This window comes from Apodemus sylvaticus, chromosome 4 (genome assembly GCF_947179515.1).
Source record: "Apodemus sylvaticus chromosome 4, mApoSyl1.1, whole genome shotgun sequence".
Taxonomy (NCBI): Eukaryota; Metazoa; Chordata; class Mammalia; order Rodentia; family Muridae; genus Apodemus; species Apodemus sylvaticus.
In genome coordinates this window covers 77896120-77916514 of record NC_067475.1, presented here as the reverse complement: position 1 = coordinate 77916514, position 20395 = coordinate 77896120, and the positions used below count along the sequence as shown (strand labels likewise).

The following is a 20395-nucleotide window of genomic DNA, read 5'->3' as shown; positions in this document are numbered from 1 at the left end:
GACTTGAAGGACAGTGTTTTTCCATACACTACAGTATTCTCCTGTGGAGCGTATGTGGTAAAGACAAAGGACTTCTCTCTTGGTCCTAGGGATGAGAGAGAGGCAGGATCAGAGTGGTGTTTGAAGGACCATGTTTAAAGTTAGATGTTAGGATGGTAAGATCCCCAGTCATGACAGTAGGGAACAGAAGGCGCTGACCCAGCTCCTGTAGCCTCAGGAGAGTCAGGAAGGCTATGAGCACATCAGAGACATTACTACACATCCTGTTCCCTTCTCTGGTCCTACCTCCCCAAAGAACTCAGGGAATTTCTTAGTTTCATTTATTTTGTGCTCATTCTAGTGTGCATGCATTCTCTCTCTTTCTCTGTCTGTGTGTCTGTCTGTCTGGTTTTTTCTTTTTCTTAACAGAAGAAAGCTTAATTTACATGTACTCTACCATTTACACTTTTAACATACACCAAATTTTTGTAGTAAAAATGCAAATGTATCCAACACATGTCCAGAAATTGTGACTAATGTTCTATAGAGTGAGGCTGTCGCAGTTTATCCCAACTCTTTTGTAGCTGCACATACATCTATGCCAGATTTTGTCTGGAAATAGCCATGCAAATCAAGAACATAGTTAGGGCTGGAGAGATGGCTCGGCAGTTAAGAACAGTGGCTACTGCTGGGTCACATTGTCCAGTTCTGGGGGAGGTGGGTCTCTGTCCTCTGTGAACACCAGGCACACATGTGGTGGGCAGACATAAGTGCAGGCAAAGCGCCTATACACATAAAACAATAAAATATGTGTAAGAAAAGTAATTTATCTAGAAACTGACTCTAACCTCTTTGAAATGAAAGTGTCTTCTTTTAAGTTCACTCAAAGAACTAATCAGATCTCCCACAGTCCCTATTATTGAACTGTGAGATTGGGCCACTCATTCTGTACCCATGACACCTCTGTTCCGAGCCCTGTGGGATGGATGCGTGAAGAAGACCAGGGACGATCTTGTTTGTATGGACTTTGGCTCTGGATATGCTGCTCAGCGTTATCTAGCCTCTTCTAGAAAATGTTTACCACCTACCAGAAAAGTGTTTCAGGGTTTGATGGCTAAAAACATGTTATATAATAGCGATATCAGTAGGATCACTAGACAAAGGTGAAGATGGTGGTCATGTGGGAATTGAGGAACCCCAGAGTCGGGTACCACAATAGTGATTAGGACGGTAAGTAAGATCCCAAGCATGTCTGGTGGGGAGCAGAAGGCTGTGGCCCAGCTCCTGTAGCCCTCAGGAGAGTCAGGAAGGCTATGAGCATGTCAGAGACATCACCTCATGTACTGCCCCCCATCCCATCCCGTGACCTCTGTCACCACTGCTCCTTAGCAGGGTGTTCATGACAAGGAGTCCTTGGATGCTGCCTCTGGAGGTCCCTGAGAAAGGTAAGAGGACCACTGGTGGTGGTGATTAGCCCCTGCCTGTCTCCATGTCCAGGTGAGCCTGGGTGCCCGCTGGAGAGAGAGGACCACGTGCCATTTTTAGATGGCAGCTCTCTAGCGTCCCTATAACCAAATTTTGGTCCTCCAGGGTTGTGACTGATGGTAGATAAATCACTGAGGTCCTCTTCCCACATGGGGATGACGCAGCTGAAACACTCCTCCCTCAGCTGGGAGGAGGTGCTCTTCTGATTCATCCAGTCTTAAGTTCTGCTTGACAAGATCATCCACATGACAGTTTTGTTTTGTTTTGTTTTGTTTTTTGTTTTTTTGAGACAGGGTTTCTCTATGTAGCCCTGGCTGTCCTGGAACTCACTGTGTAGATTGTGCCAGCCTCGAACTCAGAAATCCGCCTGCCTCTGCCTCCCAGTTGCTGGGATTAAAGGCGTGAGCCACCACCGCCTGGCCCATGACAGGGTTTTAGACTAAAGGGGCTTCACTGTGTGGAGGAGACCCCGACTCAGATGGCTGATCTCATGCACCCCAAGTCCTGTTTTTCTCCCCACTTTCAGGGTTGTGTTTGTTTGTTTCTAGAATACATCATTTGCTTATTTTTCTAGTTTTACACTTTTTTGTTTGTTTGCTTGTTTGTTTGTTTGTTTGTTTATGGGGTGTAATGGTGCATATGCCATCCTGCACATGCTGTGATCAGAGGAAGGTCACTTTTTCTTCCATCACTCAGATCTCCAGGGTACCAAGTCTGTGGCAAGTGCTCTTGCCCATTGAGCCACGTTTTAGCTGTGTTTTCTAGTTTAGGAGGTCGGTTATAGGGGTGAGTGGAAAGGTGTTCTTCACTCCCACCCCTAGCCCCCTAATATCCTCTTGTAAGGAAAAGAATTAAGTTGCTGGAGGTCTCACTGAGGCATCTGAAATTGTGTCTTGCAGCCTGCTCCCTCTCTGTGTTCCATGGTGAGCTCCCACGCAGTAGCCAGTAGTGGACTAAAGTCACCTGGTGAGAACATAGGCCACAGCCCAGCTACCCCTCCTGCTAGGAAGCAGGAGCAGCTTCCCTAGGCACAGAGCATAGGGGTCATAGGCTCATATGTAGCTCTGACTCAAGCTCTGTCTTCCGTGTTGCCTTCCGCAGGGGTGTTCCCTCAACAGACACCAACCTACTTGGACCCTAGCTATGAGCACAACAAATGGAGATACCCACAGCCACATGGGCCAGAGTCTTACCCTAGGAGTTTCCAGCTTCAGCAGATAGAGTTTCTCAAAGGGCGGCTCCCAGAAGCACCCTTGATTGGAACGCAGACCCAGTCACTGCCGCCATTCCTCCCAGGACACTGGCCAAGATTCCCGGGGCCACCTGCCCAAGGCAAGCAACTGGAAGTCTGGGGGTTCCCCAGGAGTGTGACTCTCAGAAGGCAGGGGTTCCATATAGGATCTCCACAGGGGTTCCATATAGGATCTCCACTTCCTCCCCAACACAGCAGGGGTCCACCTTGGAGAGGTGCTGACGGGCTTTGCTCACACTTCCGGGAGCTGAGCATCAGCCAGAATCCGGAGCAGAAGGTCCTAAATTGCCTGGAAGAGCTTGGCGAGGGGAAGGCCACCACTGCCCATGTGCTAGCCAGGGAGCTCAGGGCCCCCAAAAAGGACATCAACCATATACTCTACTCCCTGGAAAGGAAGGGAAGGCTGCGCAGAAGAGCAGGAAAGCCCCCTTTGTGGAGCCTCGTGCCCTTGAATCAGGCTCGGACTCAGCCCCCTAGAGCTGCAAATCCAAACAGTGGTATCGAGGAAGTCCCCAGAGGAGAGCCTGGTTTGGACAGTGAGGACGGAGACCCTGCCTCTGACTTAGAAGGACCTTCTGAACCTCTTGACATGGCTGAAATCAAGGAGAAGATCTGTGACTATCTGTTCAATGTGTCAAACTCCTCTGCCCTGAACCTGGCTAAGAACATTGGTCTCGCCAAGGCCCGAGATGTGAATGCAGTGCTGATTGACTTGGAAAGGCAAGGCGATGTCTACAGGCAAGGGGCCACTCCTCCCATCTGGTACTTGACGGACAAGAAGCGTGAGAGGCTCCAGATGAAGAGAAGCACGCACAGTGCTCCTGCAGCGACCGCAGCAGCTGTCCCAGAGGCCACTAGAAGCCCCTCATTCCCTACCTGCCACCCATCCCCATCAGGTGCCTCAAACAGCATGGCAACCTCCAAGAGAGTGGAAAATGGGCAGGAAGCTGTGATGAAGCATGAAAGTAGGCACGAGGCTAGACCAGGACCAATGAGACTGAGGCCTCATGCTTATCACAATGGCCCCTCTAGAGCAGGGTATGTTGCCTCTGAAAATGGTCAGTGGGCCACAGATGACATCCCAGATAACTTGAATAGTATCCACACAGCACCAGGTGAGTTTCGAGCCATCATGGAGATGCCCTCCTTCTACAGCCCTACCTTGCCACGGTGTTCGCCCTACAAGAAGCTAACTGAGTGCCAGCTGAAGAACCCTGTCAGCGGGTTGTTAGAGTATGCTCAGTTCACTAGTCAGACCTGTGATTTCAACCTGATAGAGCAGAGTGGACCATCCCATGAACCTCGGTAAGAGACTACCCTGGAGTCGGGCCTGCTGTGAGTCAGACACTCTGGCTCTACCCTGCCTTGGCTTACTTGTGAGTGGTGTCCTTGGTGGCCCCTGTCTTTGCCTTCTTTCCTTTCTACCTTTCATCCTTGACTAGTCCTTTCTCTAAATGCTAATCAGAGATGAGAGACATCAGGGTAGCCAGAGTCCTGGCTGAGCAAGGGAGAATGATTGTCTTGACTTGAAATGAACCTCCGTAGAGATGGCTAGCACATGTGCCCCGACGTCTGCCTTCTAAGGTGAGAGGCAACAGACTTGACTTCTGTGCCTGTCACAGCCAAACTGAAGCTCCCAAGGGGAGTGTAGGGACAGGTGGGCTGGGGTGGACTGGCAGGAGGAATTATAGTCACTTGCTAGACAGTGGCACGTGCACTCTCACCCCAGCCGAGGTTGGGGCAGGTGGAGGGGAGGAGTCAAGCACACAGCTGCCTGCCTGTCTTACCGAGGGAGTACTTTGAGTTTTATACCTTCCTCTGCACAGATAGATAGGCTGCACTTGCTGCTGCTGCTAAACCAAGAAGTCAGAGGTTCCCTCACTAAGGCAGCTGGCCAGACTTTGCACTATGTCAGTCAGTGATTCCCAACCTTCCTAATGCTGTGACCCTGTAATTGTTCCTGTGTTGTGCTGATATCCCCACCCAACATTTTTTTTGTTTTGTTTTGTTTTGTTTTTTGGATTTTGTTTTTTCGAGACAGGGTTTCTCTGTATAGCTCTGGCTGTCCTGGAATTCACTCTGTAGACCAGGCTGGCCTGGAACTCAGAAATCTGCCTGCCTCTGCCTCCCAGAGTGCTGGGATTACAGGCGTGAGCCAACACTGCCTGGCACATACAATTATTTTTGTTGTTACTTTATAACTATAATTTTGCTACTGTTGCGAATTGTAACATAAATATCTGATATGCAGGATATCTGATTTATGACCCCTTCGAAAGAGTGGTTTGAACGCCAAAGGAGTTGAGAACTGCTGCACTATGGGATTGCACACACTAGGAGGCAGACTGAGGAAGAGGGGCCTGTCAGATGACTGAGCGGCTGCACGGCTGCACGGTGTAGCCTAAGAGACAAGAGACTAAAATACCTCTGTCCACAGCTACATTCCTCACTGATAGGAACACTAGATAACGACACTGTTGAATGATTTCAGCACTGTGGAAACACTAAGGAGACTTAGCAACTAAGACAAGGCCTCATCAGGAAGGCCATAGAATTTTTTTTTGAGAGACAGACTGACAGACAGGACAAGATCAAGCACAAGCAAAATAGCACGCTCAGGCATGCCTGTGCCATGCCACTCGCTGGTTAGGGGTCGTGAGCAGTGTTCCTGAGTCTGCTGTTCTCCCTCTGCCCTGGGCTCCCGGGCTTGGACTTGGGCTGCCAGGCCTGAGCAACAGGTGCTTTTATCCATTGAGCCACGTCAAGCTCAAGGCAATAGAATCTTTGGGTCAGCTGTTATCTGTATTGTCTCAAATGTCACTAACCGAGTATGGGTGAGTGGCACAGAACTGAATTAGTCAGGGTGGTTTCCAGGGGGTAAGGGTTTCCTAGCAGTAACCTGTTTCTTTATACCTTCCTTTATGATAGCCAGTAACTGCTAAACAAAGGGGGTGGCTTTATCCCAAACTGGCAGAGCCAGGACACATGGTTTGGTTTTAGCTAGGGGCTAGCTTTCTTTGTTTTCCCTCCGCCACCTCTGAGAGCTGAGGGAAAGCTATGGGTTTTGCTGTTAATCATTCTTTGGGTTTCAGCTATAAAGAACTCAGATGCTGCCAGGTGTGGTGGCACATGCCCATAATCCCAATTTTCAGGGAACTGAGGCATTCTTGAGAGTACCAGGTTTAGCCTGCACTATTAGATAGTAAGACTGTTCAAAAGAAGGAAAATGAAAAACAACATTGATGCCGTAGTCAAGTGACATTTGTATAATACCTTTGGTGTCTTTTAGGATCAGTGAGGAGACCAGTCCTCACTGTTTTGGTAGGGTACAGGTCTTTATTATTCTCATTTTTAAGAAATGACAGGGAGCCAGCATGCTTGTAATCCCAGCACTTGGGAAGCAGAGTCAGCAGAATGTCTAGTTCAAGGCCAGCCTGAGCTACAGAGCAAAACCCTGCCTCAAAAACAGATGGCCAGCAAGGTGGCTCAGGAAGTACAAACACATGCCACCTGGCTTGACAGCTTGAGCTCGGTCTTCTGAACCCTTGTAGTGAGAGGAGAGAACTGGCTCCCACAAGCTGTCTCTGACCTGCACACATTTGCACACGCATAATCAGTTTTTTAAAGATACCACTGGGTGTGCTGCTGCACACTTTTAATCCCAACACACCGGAGCCAGAGTCAGGAGTTTGAGGCCATCCTGGTCTTCATATCGAGTTTTAGGACAACCAGGGCTATGTAGAGACCCCGAAAGGCACTCAGTGTGTAGCAGAACATTTTGGGGTAGAGATCCCTTTAGAATAAGCAGAGGGATGGCCCAACCTGGTGTTTACACAGCTAATCCCTTTCCACCAAGATTTAAATTCCAGGTTGTCATCAATGGTCGGGAGTTTCCCCCAGCTGAGGCTGGCAGCAAGAAAGTGGCCAAGCAGGATGCAGCAGTGAAAGCCATGGCGATTCTGCTTCGGGAAGCCAAAGCCAAAGACAGCGGACAACCGGAAGACTTGTCCCACTGTCCCATGGAGGAAGACTCTGAGAAGGTGGGTGATCTTCCCTGGGGAAGGTAACCCTTGGCATTTGTGTGTCAGGATTTGACAGACTCTGGAAGCTGTTCTGGCTCAAGTAGTCCACACTTTTCTGAGGTAGCACCCCTGCCTTTCCCATCGCCCTCTCTTCCCCTTCCCCTTCCCTCATAGCCAGCCTGTCTTCTGCCTGTACTGGTCTGATTATATTTGTAGAATGTCAGAGTTGAAAGGACCATATATTAGGGTTCTCTGGAGGAACAGAACTTAGAGACCATATATACTTGAGAGAGGATTTCTTAGATTGCTACACGGTATGGCTGAGTCATCTAGTGAGCTGAGAGGCTGGACGCTGGGAGTTGTTAGTGCAGGAGGCTGAATGCCTCCCTGGGCTGCCCCCGCCCGCCCGGCACTGGAAGCCTGACCTGCTCCTGGAGAGACTCTCAGATGCCCAGAGAAGCTAGTTCTCACATCAGCAAGGGGTCGGCAGTGACAGCACAGAGGAGCCCCTGCAGAAAAGCAAAGTGTTTATTGCCCGTGTCCTTTTATCTGTGCTGCCATCTTTAGGGTTGGTCTCCTTATATCAGCGAAACAATCAGGACAGTCTCTCAGACATGCCCACAAGCCAATCTGATACTGACTGCACCTCACTGGGGCTTCTTCCCTGTGGTTCTGGGCTGTGTCAGATTGCTAGTTAAAACTAGCCATCACAAACCTTGGATCCACTGACCTTTCCTTTCCCCCAGTGTCTCCTTTGGAAGGCCCCTCCTCACCTTAAGTTATCTAAAAGAAGTTCTTAGCCGGGCAAGGTGACCCTGTCTGCAATTGCTGCACTTGGTAGACAAGGTGGGAGGATGGCCTTGGGGTCAAGGCCTGCCTGAGCTCTAGGAGCACACATTGTTTCCACCACCCAGGAAGGGGAGACAACATCTCTGCCTCCTCACCTCCTGCTGTGATGAACTGATGAGTGTCCTTTTGTCTGTGTTTCCTCTTCTGCTTTCTCCTCCTCTTCTCCAGCCTGCGGAGCCCCAGGCCCCCAGCTCGTCAGCCACATCCTTATTCTCTGGGAAGAGCCCAGTTACTACACTGCTTGAGTGTATGCACAAACTAGGGAACTCCTGTGAATTCCGTCTCCTGTCCAAAGAAGGCCCTGCTCATGACCCCAAGTATGTCTATGTCTTCTGTGTGGTGTCTCCTGTGGAGGTCTTCATCAAAGTAGGAAAGACACTTCCCACTGCTGCGTCAGAGATAAGAAGTTTTTTCCCTGTGTGCGCTCTCTTGCTACAGTCTGGAAAGGGGCCTCCAGGACCTGGATACTGCTCTCAAGCAGAGAATCTGGGATTAGGAGTTTGGAGGGATGGAGGGAGGATAGGGTCACCGTATGGACGGTGTGGTGGCACACAAAGGTTTAAGACCTGGGCTTGCCTTAGCAGCTCCTGCCTGAGGGTCTGTGCACATCACTGTTCAAAAGCAGGCTTCCTGGAGAGGGCGAGACTTGACTGACCCTTGCATGTTGAGTGTTTTAGCTGTCAGGAGACACTGGGGGCAGGAGCTGGACGCAGGTCATCTATCCCAGGCCAGACTAACTACAGAGGTGATGTGTATGAGAGCTGCAGGCGGTGGGGGACGGCAGCCTGACCCGCCCCGCCCAGCCACTGCCATCCATCTTTGCCCATCATTTCCGCTAAGGTTCCAGTACTGTGTAGCGGTAGGAGCCCAGACTTTCCCCACTGTGAGCGCCCCCAGCAAGAAAGTAGCGAAGCAGATGGCCGCAGAGGAAGCCATGAAAGCTCTGCAAGAGGAGGCAGCCAATTCAGCTGATGACCAGGTAGGCATCATTCTGCTCAAGTTATAGGCTATGTTTTTACAACATGGGCAGATAGGTTGTCTTTGAGTTCCTCTGAGTTCTCTGATATATTGCTCGTTCCTCTTTGACTAATTTCTCTTTAGTCTGGAGGTGCAAACACAGACTCACTTGATGAATCTATGGCTCCCAACAAGATCAGGAGGATTGGTGAGCTCGTCAGGTACCTGAACACCAACCCTGTGGGCGGCCTGTTGGAGTACGCCCGGTCTCATGGCTTTGCTGCTGAGTTCAAGCTCATCGACCAGTCTGGACCTCCTCATGAGCCCAAGTGAGTGTCTCAGCGGGGCTGGGAGGGGCTTGTGACCTTAGAAAGAACTGGTGCACATTAACTGTGAATAACAAGAGTGGAGATTTGTCTTCAAGGCCTAATGAAGACATTAGGTCAGCCATTTTGAAAATCCTGTGACTATTCCATTGAGTGTGAGTCTTTTAGTTTTATGAGGTAATTTTAGTTTCATACAGAAATCATTCAGATGGTTGAAAATGTATGCCTTGGAAAGTTAATTTCTATCCCTTCAGTACCCTCCTGGGCACCGGGCTGAGTGTACCTGCTTCATTCACCATGGAAGTGAATACATGCATTGACCTGCAGCCTGGTATTCACTTAGAAGTACTGTCTGGACGAGCTAACTAGCCAACTAGCTAGCTAGCTTGCCTGCTTGCTTATTAGTTTGTTTTATGTGTGTTGGCATAAATGTCACCATGTATATGCCGTCCCTGAGGAGGCCAGAAAAGACTGTTGAAAGCCTTAGAACTAAAATTAAAGACCAACAGACCAGTTGATATGGTAGTTGAACCCAGGTCCTTTGGAAGACTGGGCAGTGTTCTTACCTCTTAGCTGGAGCTATCTCTCCAGCTCCCTTTAGAGGGCTTTCTAGATCACCCTATATTCTGTTTTATTTTTATTTTTCTTAGCCTTGGTCTTACTGTGTAGTAGGCTAGCCTTGAACTCTCTGTCCTCCTACCTCAGCCTCCCAGGTGCTGGGATTATACACCAGCACTATCACCACAGTTTAGTCAGATTTTTCCACATTCAGCAGTAAGTTACAGGGAAGTGCAGTAGAAGAAATCACCTCCCTACAGTACAACCAGAATAATAAGGAAACATAGACAGTAATACAAAGCATGTGAGTATATAGTTAGTTAATACCAGTCAAAGATGGCAAAACAGGTGTACTATTTGGTGGGAGACCACATATGTATGTGTATGGGTATAACCAAGCCCCAGGCTTGTACCAGCTATGCAAATATTCAGCTAAGCTGCACTCCATCTCATGAAAGTCTATTAAAATACCTCCCCAAATTGAGCTTCATGCTTCAAAAAACATTAGTAAGAAGTCACCAATAGAATTTATTTTGGAACTACAAAACTTGATTCTGAGTCCTGCCAAAAATAAATCTTTAAGGATATCTCAGAAGGGGCAGGTATGGTAGAGCATGCCTTTAATTTAAACCCAGCCCTTGGGAGGCACAGGCAGGTGGAACTGAGTTCCTCGCCTATGTAGGAAGTCTTAGGACAGCCAAAGCTAGTAGAAAGATTCTGTCTCAATAATTAAACCAAATAGCTAGGAAAATGCAAGAAAAGAGAAGTAGTAAGTGTAGTGACCCCCAGCAGGCATTGGAACAGTGGGAACTGTGGATAGACAGACACAGCGGAGGAGCCCAGGGCGGGGGAAGGGGGGATGCCTGGGAGAGACAGGTGTTGGTGGCTTCTGCCTGCCCCCTTTACTGCACCACAATCCCAAACAAGCCAAGATTTAGATGGACAATAAATTAAATGACAGTAATCACTAGACAGGACAGGGACGTTTCTAAGTCTTCCACAAAACAGTAATAAAGGAAAAGTCCTGGAAAAAGTGGTCCAGAATAAAAGGAAAATGCACAGTAACTTCAGGACTGAATCGTTTAACATATACAGGTTCTGAAGAACTCTTTCACAGAGTAAGCAATGAACAAAGAATGGCATCTGTATGTTCGTAGAGGAAAACTGAATGACTAATACACAAAAAGGTATGCAGCAGCACTTAGCACTTGTGTGTGGAGCCCCTGTTGCCAGTGGCGCCTACAGTCACTAAGGAGTGTGAGATGGCATTTGCTGGAAGGGCTGGACTGCCCTGAGTCAGGGTCGCTGTGGCCCGGCTTGCCGCCCTCGGGAGGGCAGGCTCCTCCCAGGAGTGATGCTGAGAATCACTCTCAGCTGGCTGAGAGAAGAGTGGGATGCAGGGCAGGGCAGGGCAGAGCAGGGCAGGCAGCCTGTGGCCATTGAACTGCAGCTTTAACGTAGCGAAGTGGAGGCTGAATTTCCTGTTAAGTGAATCTAGGGTTAATTCTCAGCATCACCCTTCGCACATTCAGCTGTGTCTGTACTGAACTTATGCAGATGTTTATTATTCCCTGAACCAGCTAAGGTAACAACTTTGTAAATGTGCTTTTTGTTCTTGTTGTTGGTTTGTTTGTTTGTTTTTTTTTTTTTTCCTTTCCAAGACAGGGTTTCTCTGTGTAGCCCTGGCTGTCCTGGAACTCACTCTGTAGACCAGGCTGGCCTTGAACTCAGAAATCCACCTGCCTCTGCCTTCCAAGTGCTGGGATTAAAGGCATGCACCACCAATGCCCGGCAAGTGACAACTTCTTACACAGTGCATCCACTATTTTGTGTGTTGTTAAGTAACTAGAGATGCTGGAAGCACACAGCAGAACACAGGCTCATTTCAAACACCATGCCGTTTCATGTTGAGGACCTAAGTGCTCGGTGATGGTGGTGTCCTCGGGGAGTCCTAGAACCATCTCCCATGGGCACCAAGAGACAGCTGTCCATCTACTCCTGTGGCGAGGACAGATGTAGTAAAGGGACTGAGAGATGGTCTGGTGTGTGAGCAGGGAGCGAGGGGAGGTGACCTGGTGCCAGCTGCAGTAGCAGCACTGGGGCAGCCCACAGGGCCTGCCGGCCTTGTAGATTAGCTGAGCTTTAGCAGCAAAGCAGTAAGACAGCACTGACGGTCGGAGTGGAGCACGGGCTGTCCTGTCACCGCCCTTGGCCCTTAGTAGCACTTCCCGCTAAATTCTGTTTTCCACTTTGAGAGAGACCTTTGCCACAGAATCCACCAAAATCCTTGTTAGCAATCTAAACTGCTAACCTTATTCCCAGTTCAGAAAACAAGGAATACTTGATCTTCTGCAGACCAGGCTCCCTGCCCACCTTGAACCTGTCAGGAAGTGTGAAGGAAGCATTCTTCCTCCTAGTCCAGGTTGCGGTCCCCTCCCCTTATTTCCTTGAGGACTGGTTATTTCCTCGTCTCCTTTCTCCTCCTGGCCTCTCCCTTGAAACCTGTCTTGGCCTGTTGACCTTGCCCTGCACCCCAAACCCTGACCCATCTTTGAGAGACCTTGTCTGAACTGCTGCCCGCATGCTCTGCCCAGCATCTCTGCTGCCCCAGACACCAGAGAGCCCAGAGACCATTGATACCGACTGCTGCACTGTCTTTACGCCCTGAGGGCTGGAGAGAGGCTCCGCAGTCCAGAGTGCAGACTGTTCCTGCAGAAGACCCCAGTTCCCAGAACCCACAAGGCAGCTCAAAACCACTGGTGACTCCAGCTCCTGGGGCATCCAACATTCTCTTCTGGCCTTCTAAGGCACTGTCAGATGTGCACACACAATTTAAAATAAAAATAAAATCTTGACTGTCTCTGCTGAAAGCCTATCCACTGGCTGAATGTAATCACTGAGTATGGGTAACAAAAAAAAAAAAAAAAAAAAATCATGTAATTCCTGAATGACCCAAATCTGAGCAGTGCCTGCCGAGGAGACTGGCAGGTCCTGTGTTTGCAAAAGCAGCCTCATCCAGAGCAAAACCAGCCCTCCCACACAGTGTGGCCGGCAGGGTCCTCGGCCGCTCGTCTTCATTCTCTTTTTCATTCCAAAGGTTTGTTTACCAAGCAAAAGTTGGGGGCCGCTGGTTTCCAGCCGTGTGTGCACACAGCAAGAAGCAGGGCAAGCAGGATGCGGCAGATGCAGCCCTCCGGGTCCTGATCGGGGAGAGCGAGAAGGCAGAGCAGTTGGGTTTCGCAGAGGTAACCCCAGTGACAGGGGCCAGTCTCAGAAGAACTATGCTACTCCTTTCCAGGTCCCCAGATGCACATCCAAAGACAGTTAAGACATCTGCTTTTGGTGCTCTTTCTTGGGGACGAGGGGGTTCTGCTTGCGCCTCCCTGGGAGGATTTGGTTCTTTCGCGTGATTCTTCTTTAGGCTCCAGTCTTGGTCTCAGTAGAGTGCATGTCTCGGGTGTGGGATGGGGAAAGATGACTCCTGCCAACTGACGTGCAGTGGACACAGGCAGGGCTCTGTGGTCCTGACACTGCTCCTGTCTCCACAGCTTCCTCTCACTGGAAGCACCTTCCACGACCAGATAGCTATGCTGAGCCACAGGTGCTTCAATGCTCTTACCAACAGTTTCCAGCCCTCCCTGCTAGGCCGCAAGATCCTGGCTGCCATTATTATGAAGAGAGACGCTGAGGACATGGGTGTTGTTGTCAGTTTGGGAACAGGTAAGTGGGTGGTCCCTGAGACACTGGCCTCTTGATGCCTACAAGCAGGTACAAAAAGATGAAGGCAAAAGACTCCATATAGGTTGAGTGTCTTCAGAGTTGCTGATGTGACACTCAGAACATTTTGGAGTTGGAGCTGTTAAGATTTTTTTTTTTAGTTAATGCTTAACAGATAAACCCAGCATAAATATCCTAGTCTGTGAAGTCTGAGAGGGCCTTAGCATTTCAGTTAAGGACTAGGTTCTGTTCATGTTAGCTGCTGTCAACTCAGACTTAGAATGGGTTTTTGGTTTTGTTTGTTTGTTTGTTTGTTTTATTTTGAGGTAGGAGTTCAATGCTTGCACCTTTCAGGTGCTGAGATAGGCATGCACACTGGGCTGATCCTATTCCCTAATCTAAAGATACCAGAGCCCCGAACCTGTCAGCTCAAGGCTACTTCTGCCTTACCCCTTCACCTGCTGTATCAGCACTTGGGTTACCGGAGTTCTGTTTTGATGGCCTTCTCAGGGAACCGCTGTGTGAAAGGGGACTCTCTCAGCCTGAAGGGAGAGACAGTCAATGATTGCCATGCCGAAATCATCTCCCGGAGGGGCTTCATCAGGTAAGCAAGATGGGCACAGCCGTTGGTCTTTTGTGGGGCCCTCCCAGCCCTGAGTCCACTCACCTCCCAGAAAGCCCAGCAGATCGGTGGCAGTCTGTCGGGCCTGTGGTTCACAGTCTCTTTTGTGACCTGTCCACATCTTTTCAACATAAAGTGGCCTGAGTCCTTACCCTTGAATGAAGCAGCTCTCCCCGTGTGAGAACCTTACATGGCCGCTGTCCCAGCCAGCTAGCTTCTCTGTGTCATGTTTAATTTATGAAGGGCAAGAGTCAGGGAGAGGCAGCAGCCCACCCTAGGAGGCCTTGAATCAGTTTATCTGCCTGGAATCATGTGACTGCCCCAAAGACTGCTACCTTCTATGAAGTGCAGAGATCTCCTGTAGGGAAGTTCTCCTCTGTCCCTCTTCACCTGACAAGCTGAAAGCTGTGTACCATGGAAGCCTTTCCTACCTTGGCTCAAACAGGGCAGAGCGTGTGGAGGTGTGGTCTGCTCTGCCCAGGCCCCAGCTGCCTCCTAGCCAGCTTTCTTCCGGCAGGTTTCTCTACAGTGAGCTGATGAAGTACAACCACCACACTGCCAAGAACAGCATATTTGAGCTTGCCAGGGGAGGAGAGAAGCTGCAGATAAAGAAGACGGTTTCTTTTCATCTCTACATCAGGTCTGCACCCCTGGCTTGGCTGTCCATGTAGTCCTCTGGCTCCAACCCTGACCTTGCACTGTAGCCTTACCTGCCTGTGTCTGAGTGCACGCCCACACAGCAGAGGCATCCCTGCCACCCAGTACCTATATAGGCTTAAGAAAATGTCCCTGGCATTGATGGCAAATGGTTTCAAGACACATGAGGCTGGAGGGAGATGTGTCGGGGAGTCCTAACTAATGTGATTGTTGGGCAGCACGGCGCCATGTGGAGATGGAGCCCTCTTTGACAAATCCTGCAGTGACCGTGCTCTGGAAAGCACAGAGGCCCGCCACTACCCTGTCTTTGAAAATCCCAAGCAAGGCAAGCTCCGCACCAAGGTGGAGAATGGTGAGTGACAGGTGGACCTTCAACTCACAGAGGTCCCTCAAGACCACCAGTGGGCGGTGAGGCAGCATGGACGCGAGGGGTGGGGCATCAGCCTCCTGTGTCTGTAGCCTGCGAGAGCTGGGTGTCTCAGCTGCTTAGGAGCCCCATGTGTCTGGGGAGCTCTGGGGAGAGTCCACTGAAACTAAGACAAGAGCCACACTGTCATGGTCATGGAAGGGGGTGTGCAGAAGCGAAGACCAAGGGGAGGTGGGCTTCCCTGAGCTGGACCTCTGACGATGGCCTGCTGTGGCTGTGCCCTGCCCTCCAGCATCCTAGCCTCTCCTATCTTCCAGCACCCAATCCCGTCGCTCCTATCCCCTCACACTTCGCTGTCATCCAGGTGGTCCCCAGACAGGAACCCTGTCCTTCCCCTCCTGTTAAACAAACACTCTACAGTGGGAACACAGTCACCATGCAACCCATGCTCCACTCCTGCACCTTCACCCAGGGAGGGAAGGTGTGTGCACGGAAACACGTGCACAGGTGTGCTTGTGGGAACATTAGCCACGGTGGCCAGGGTGGAGAGAGCACGGGTGCTCAGACCTGGATAAATGACGTGCTCTATCCGTACAATGGAATGCCTTCTGCCATACAGAGGAGCGGCGTCCTGAGGCCTGGCACAGCATGGGCCTTGAAAACATGCTAGCTGAAAACCGAGCCACAGAAGAACATGTCATAGGATTTCCTGTCTGAAAGGGACAGAGTAGGGATCCCTAGACACAGAACATGACCTTGACTTCCTGGTATAAAAGACTTCTTTTGAGGTGACACCGCTCCAGTGGTGGAGTGGTATGGCAAGCATGGCGGTGTATGTTTAAGTGGGTGATTGTGTGGTGTGGCATAGGAGTTGTAGCCCTGTACAGCAAAACTCTCCAAAAAAGAAAAAAAAAAAACAAAAAGCCTGGGAGCTGGCAGCTGGTGCCCAGTTGGTAACATGCCTGCTGTATAAAAGCACAGGGACTTGATCTGACCTCCAGGACCCCAACTGTGGCAGTGCACGCCTACAGCCCCAGTGTTGGGCACGTGGAGGCAGGAGTCAGCCTAGCCAAATGAATGAACTTCAGGGTCAGATCATGCCTCAAAAAATTGAAGAAAGACAGGCAGCCAATATGAGCTTCTGACCTGCATGAGTGCATAGGCGCATGGACACGCACACACACTCACTGAATGATGATAATGAACTAGGGAGAGCTGTGTAGCTGAGTGGATTGGTTCCCCTCTGTGCTCTACAGAGGCTGAGGCCTTCAGCCCCGCGCCACCCCTTCCCCTCAGCCAGCTGCTGCAGTTGCTCTCTGTTCCCTGAACACAAGACCCTGACTGCCTTGGGGGCCTTTGCTTTGGCCGAGGTGCCTGCGCCTCTCCGTGCAGCTGCTTTTCCTGAGTCCTCTGCCCGCAGTGCCTGTGCTCTTCCCCACCGTAACTCACATCTCTTTCCTCATCCCACAAACATAGCAAGAAGCTAAGTCTTGAATTCTGCTCATCATCCTTAGTTCCAAGCACCATGCTAGGCACATAATATGTGCTATATAATATGAGCAGCCGGGCTGGAGAAATGGCTCAGCGGTTAAGAGCACTGACTGCTCTCCCAGGGGTTCTGAGTTCAATTTCCAGCACCCACATGGTGGCTCACAACCATCTGTGATGGGATTTGATGCCCTCTTCTGGTGTGTCTGAAGACAGCCACAGTGTACTCACATACATTGAATAAATAAATACATCTTTAAAAAAATGGAATATGAGCAGCCAGCAGCCCAGGAGGACACAGTGCCAGGACCTGGTTCGGTCCACTTGCCTTCGTTGATCCAACTCAAGTGTCTGATGCAGGGGAAGGCACAATTCCTGTGGAGTCCAGTGACATTGTACCCACGTGGGATGGCATCCGGCTTGGGGAAAGACTCCGTACCATGTCCTGTAGTGACAAAATCCTACGCTGGAATGTTCTTGGTCTACAAGGGGCGTTGTTGACGCACTTCCTACAGCCTGTGTACCTGAAATCTGTAACATTAGGTAAGAGGCCTCCTTTGTGAGCTGTAACCCCTGTCTTTGGCTCAGATCCCAGTGCAAGCTATAGGCCATGTTGTCCCATAATGTCTGCCTTCCAAAGTGAGCTTGATTTTTACCTTAGGAACAGGATCTAAGTGCCTCGTCTGCTGTATCAGGTGAGATGGGCATAGGTAGCAAATCAAGAACAGACGTGCCAGACTGGGTCTCGGTGCGCTGATCGCTCTGAAGCCTCGCTGGTGTCCCTCCCTCTTCTCCCAAGCCTTGAATTTAGTGCATAGGTGTTGGATGGCCTGTGTGGCCACAGTCCGGAGCTGCTTGTCTGTCCTCATGACTGTGTTTCATCTTCCAGTTCCTTGTGTACCTCTGCAGACCTGGTGTAAACTTGAGTGTGTTTTCACCCAGGTTACCTTTTCAGCCAAGGGCATCTGACCCGTGCTATTTGCTGCCGTGTGACCAGAGATGGAAAAGCATTTGAGGATGGACTGCGCTATCCCTTTATTGTCAACCACCCCAAGGTGCTATGACCCATTCTGTTTACTCTTGACCCATCCCCTCCTTAAGCAAAGCTGTGTTCTGTGGAAAGGGAGGCCTTTGCTGGGGTCTCAAGAGCAAGCTTTTCCTCCCTTTGGGTGTCTGGGCTTGGACTCTGAGTCCTTAGTGAGTCTGAATTGTGGTGAAGTCAGCGCAGCTTGCAAGGGAAAGATGAGGCCCTCGTGCTCCTTTGCCAGAAGTCGTACATGCCGGCTCTGAACCTGTACCCTGAAAGGCTTCCCTCTCTTCCGCCCCTCTGGGTTCAGGTCGGCCGAGTCAGTGTATATGATTCCAAAAGGCAGTCGGGAAAGACCAAGGAGACAAGCGTCAACTGGTGCTTGGCTGATGGCTATGACCTAGAGATCTTGGATGGCACCAGAGGCACTGTGGATGGGTAAGGAGGCGGGAGGGCACAGGAGAGGCCCTGTCAGGCTTCCTTCCAGACTCCCAAGGGCAGGCCCCTGCCTGCTAGTACTGAGTTAAAGACCGTCCACCCTGTGCAGAATTCACACCTTAGCCACCACATCACCCACCTCTCCTGCTCCCAGATGAGTAACAGATGCCTTTGTTTCCCCAGACCAGGGAAAGAGTTGTCTCGGGTGTCCAAGAAGAATATTTTCCTTCAGTTTAAGAAGCTCTGCTCCTTCCGAGCCCGCAGAGATTTACTGCAGCTCTCCTATGGTGAAGCCAAGAAAGCTGCCCGTGACTATGACTTAGCCAAGAACTACTTCAAGAAAAGCCTGCGGGACATGGGCTATGGGAATTGGATCAGCAAACCCCAGGAGGAAAAGAACTTTTACCTCTGCCCAGTACCCAATGACTGATAACTGAGTGTATTTCTCATGGGGTCAGAGGGAGGTCATGCATTCCTCATCACATTGGGCCAGAGTTTAGGGGCTTCCTTTAACCCTCCCCCTCCCCTTTTTTAATGGAGGAACCATAATAGATGGTACCAAGACCTTTGGTTCCCATTAATCCTGCTCGCTTTGGGATTTTGAGGTGGGGTCTGGCCAAGTCCCCACCTCCCTTTTCCCAAGGGAAGAGGCCGAGATTAAAGGAAGACGAAGCGCTACCATCCCACGTGTAGCGTAGACGTCGATCACATGGAGCCGGGCCCCTCAGGCTTAAGCCTGTGGAGGATTTTCATCTCCTTTTCCTTTGCTACATTGACCTTTTATGGGTTTGATTCCATTCCCGTCAGTTCTCTGTAAATTATGTCAGGGACCTGTCACCTGTAGATGTGCAGGCCCTGCTCTGTCATCCATCCCTCCTAGGACGCCTTCTTGTGATGAGGTTTCTCCTTCCCCACCCCAGAGGATAGAGGTGAACCTAAAGGATTGGTGAAATGTTTACAAGGGCAGGAGTTGGAAACTGGTCAGGGATTGTCGGGCAGCAGGAATGTGGTAAACTGTGGTTGGGACAGAGAAGCCCTACCCAGTAACGGCTGTGCTGGCCCGCCAAGGCACTTCCCTTCCTGGGCAGCAGGGAAGTTGAGCATCAGCCAATGGAACTGAGGAAAGTGCCCAAACCGGCAAGTCCCAGTAGGGGCCCGCAGCACTCACTGGAGTGCACCAGCCTTCTTGGACTGTAGCTACCCTCCATCTGCTCCTCCCCAGAGCATTCCCAGAAGCTGGCTTTGTGGGCATGGGGCCCCAGCTATTCGTGAAGAGCCGGGGACACGTCCTGGCGGGCAGATCATCTTTGTCCAGACGGAGCAAAAGTAAATGCAAAACATCATGTTGGCCCATTGGGATTCTTCTCATGGCACTGATCCACGCAGAAGTTGACAAAGCCTTGTGTAGAATTAATGTTTCTAAAAGGCCAGAGGTGTTGATTCTGAACTGCATGGCAGACTTGACATGCAAATATATTTTTCCATTAGTGAATGTATTTCATATCAGATGGCTTCAGAAGCTGGTTCACGGGTAGGGCACAAGGCACTGGGATCTCCTGCCCTGCTCCTTTGAGAATCTTCATTTACATACAAGTGTTGTAGGTGGCAGAGAAGGCTAGCCTCCTACTCTGGGGTGGGCTTCTTAGGCTCCTCCCCCCTGACTGACTCTGACTCTGTAGAGTCCAGCTCTAGCATCAGATCGGCCAGTTAGCCCTGCTTCATTCTGCCCCTGTAGGCCCAAGCCCACTTCCTCCCTCTGAATGCTGTGCTCCCTCTGGAGTCGCTGACAGTGTGCGGAGCAGCTTTCTGCACCCCTGCTCACCCTCAGTGCTGCCTGGCTCCCCCGCCCTCTGGCCTGCTGCCAACAGCAAGCATCACCTTTGCACTTTAGATCTAATGGCTACCGCGTCCTCAATCTATGATCACATCTGGCCAACACAAGAAACTGTGTTAACAATACACTGGGGATGTCTTTGCACAACCAAATCATCCTCTGGTACCTGTGGAAGTGAGAAAGTAGCACCATGCTTGTGTCCGCTGGAGTCTGTTACCTCCTGGCACTGCATCTGAGGCAGAGCCATTGTGGTTTCCAGGCCTGGGCAGGAAGCTCTTCCCCTGGGGTCTAAAGGCCAGAGACTTCTCTCCCTGTGATTCCTTTCCCTCTGGTCCTTCCTGGGTATTCACACCCCAATCCTGTCTAGAAAACTTGTGGTTCTGGGTTTCTGCAGATGGACACGAGCAAGGTATCCCTGTGCTCTGGGCTTGGCATCCGCACCCCACCCCAACCCCTGCCTCCAGTCCCGCTGGCCAAGAGCAGAGTTTCCATTGTGCTTCCTTCACCTCTGTGTGACCTTGAAGAAGCAGGGCCTCCCTCCACACCATCTTGATAATTTCTGTAGCTGATTTGTCTGAACTGTGGCTGTCTTGCATTCTTTGAATAATCACGTATAAGAATTGTCAATGCTTGAAACTATTTCCTGTCCTCAAGTTGAAGGGACTTTGTTGGCCTTGGGGTTTTGGCAGTGACTCCAAGAGCAGAGTGGAGAAGCTCCCAGAGGCATAGCCTTGGCGCTGTGATGGATGCAGTCCCTTCTTGTGTCCCTTTACAAGTGACAGTATACATTCCTCAGAATAAAAACACTGAAGCATCA

General features: G+C 50.4%; 1 protein-coding gene across 6 annotated transcripts in view; it reads left to right on the top strand.

Annotated features, from left to right (window-relative positions):
• Positions 1-20395, top strand: part of Adar (adenosine deaminase RNA specific) — a 38771-nt gene extending 18376 nt beyond the window's left edge. For 2 of the 6 annotated variants that reach the window (XM_052179995.1, XM_052179993.1), the window contains exons 2-15: positions 2566-4021; positions 6573-6756; positions 7756-7904; positions 8428-8566; positions 8689-8873; positions 12526-12751; positions 12977-13148; positions 13656-13749; positions 14285-14407; positions 14643-14776; positions 16640-16822; positions 17222-17334; positions 17617-17744; positions 17928-20395. In XM_052179995.1, the coding sequence (XP_052035955.1) occupies positions 3306-4021; positions 6573-6756; positions 7756-7904; positions 8428-8566; positions 8689-8873; positions 12526-12751; positions 12977-13148; positions 13656-13749; positions 14285-14407; positions 14643-14776; positions 16640-16822; positions 17222-17334; positions 17617-17744; positions 17928-18174 (2793 nt within the window). In that variant the 5' untranslated portion in view covers positions 2566-3305 and the 3' untranslated portion in view covers positions 18175-20395. Of the gene's footprint in view, positions 1-2363; positions 2431-2565; positions 4022-6572; positions 6757-7755; positions 7905-8427; positions 8567-8688; positions 8874-12525; positions 12752-12976; positions 13149-13655; positions 13750-14284; positions 14408-14642; positions 14777-16639; positions 16823-17221; positions 17335-17616; positions 17745-17927 lie in introns of all 6 variants that reach the window. The other 4 variants (XM_052179992.1, XM_052179991.1, XM_052179990.1 and 1 more) reach the window with 4 other exon arrangements.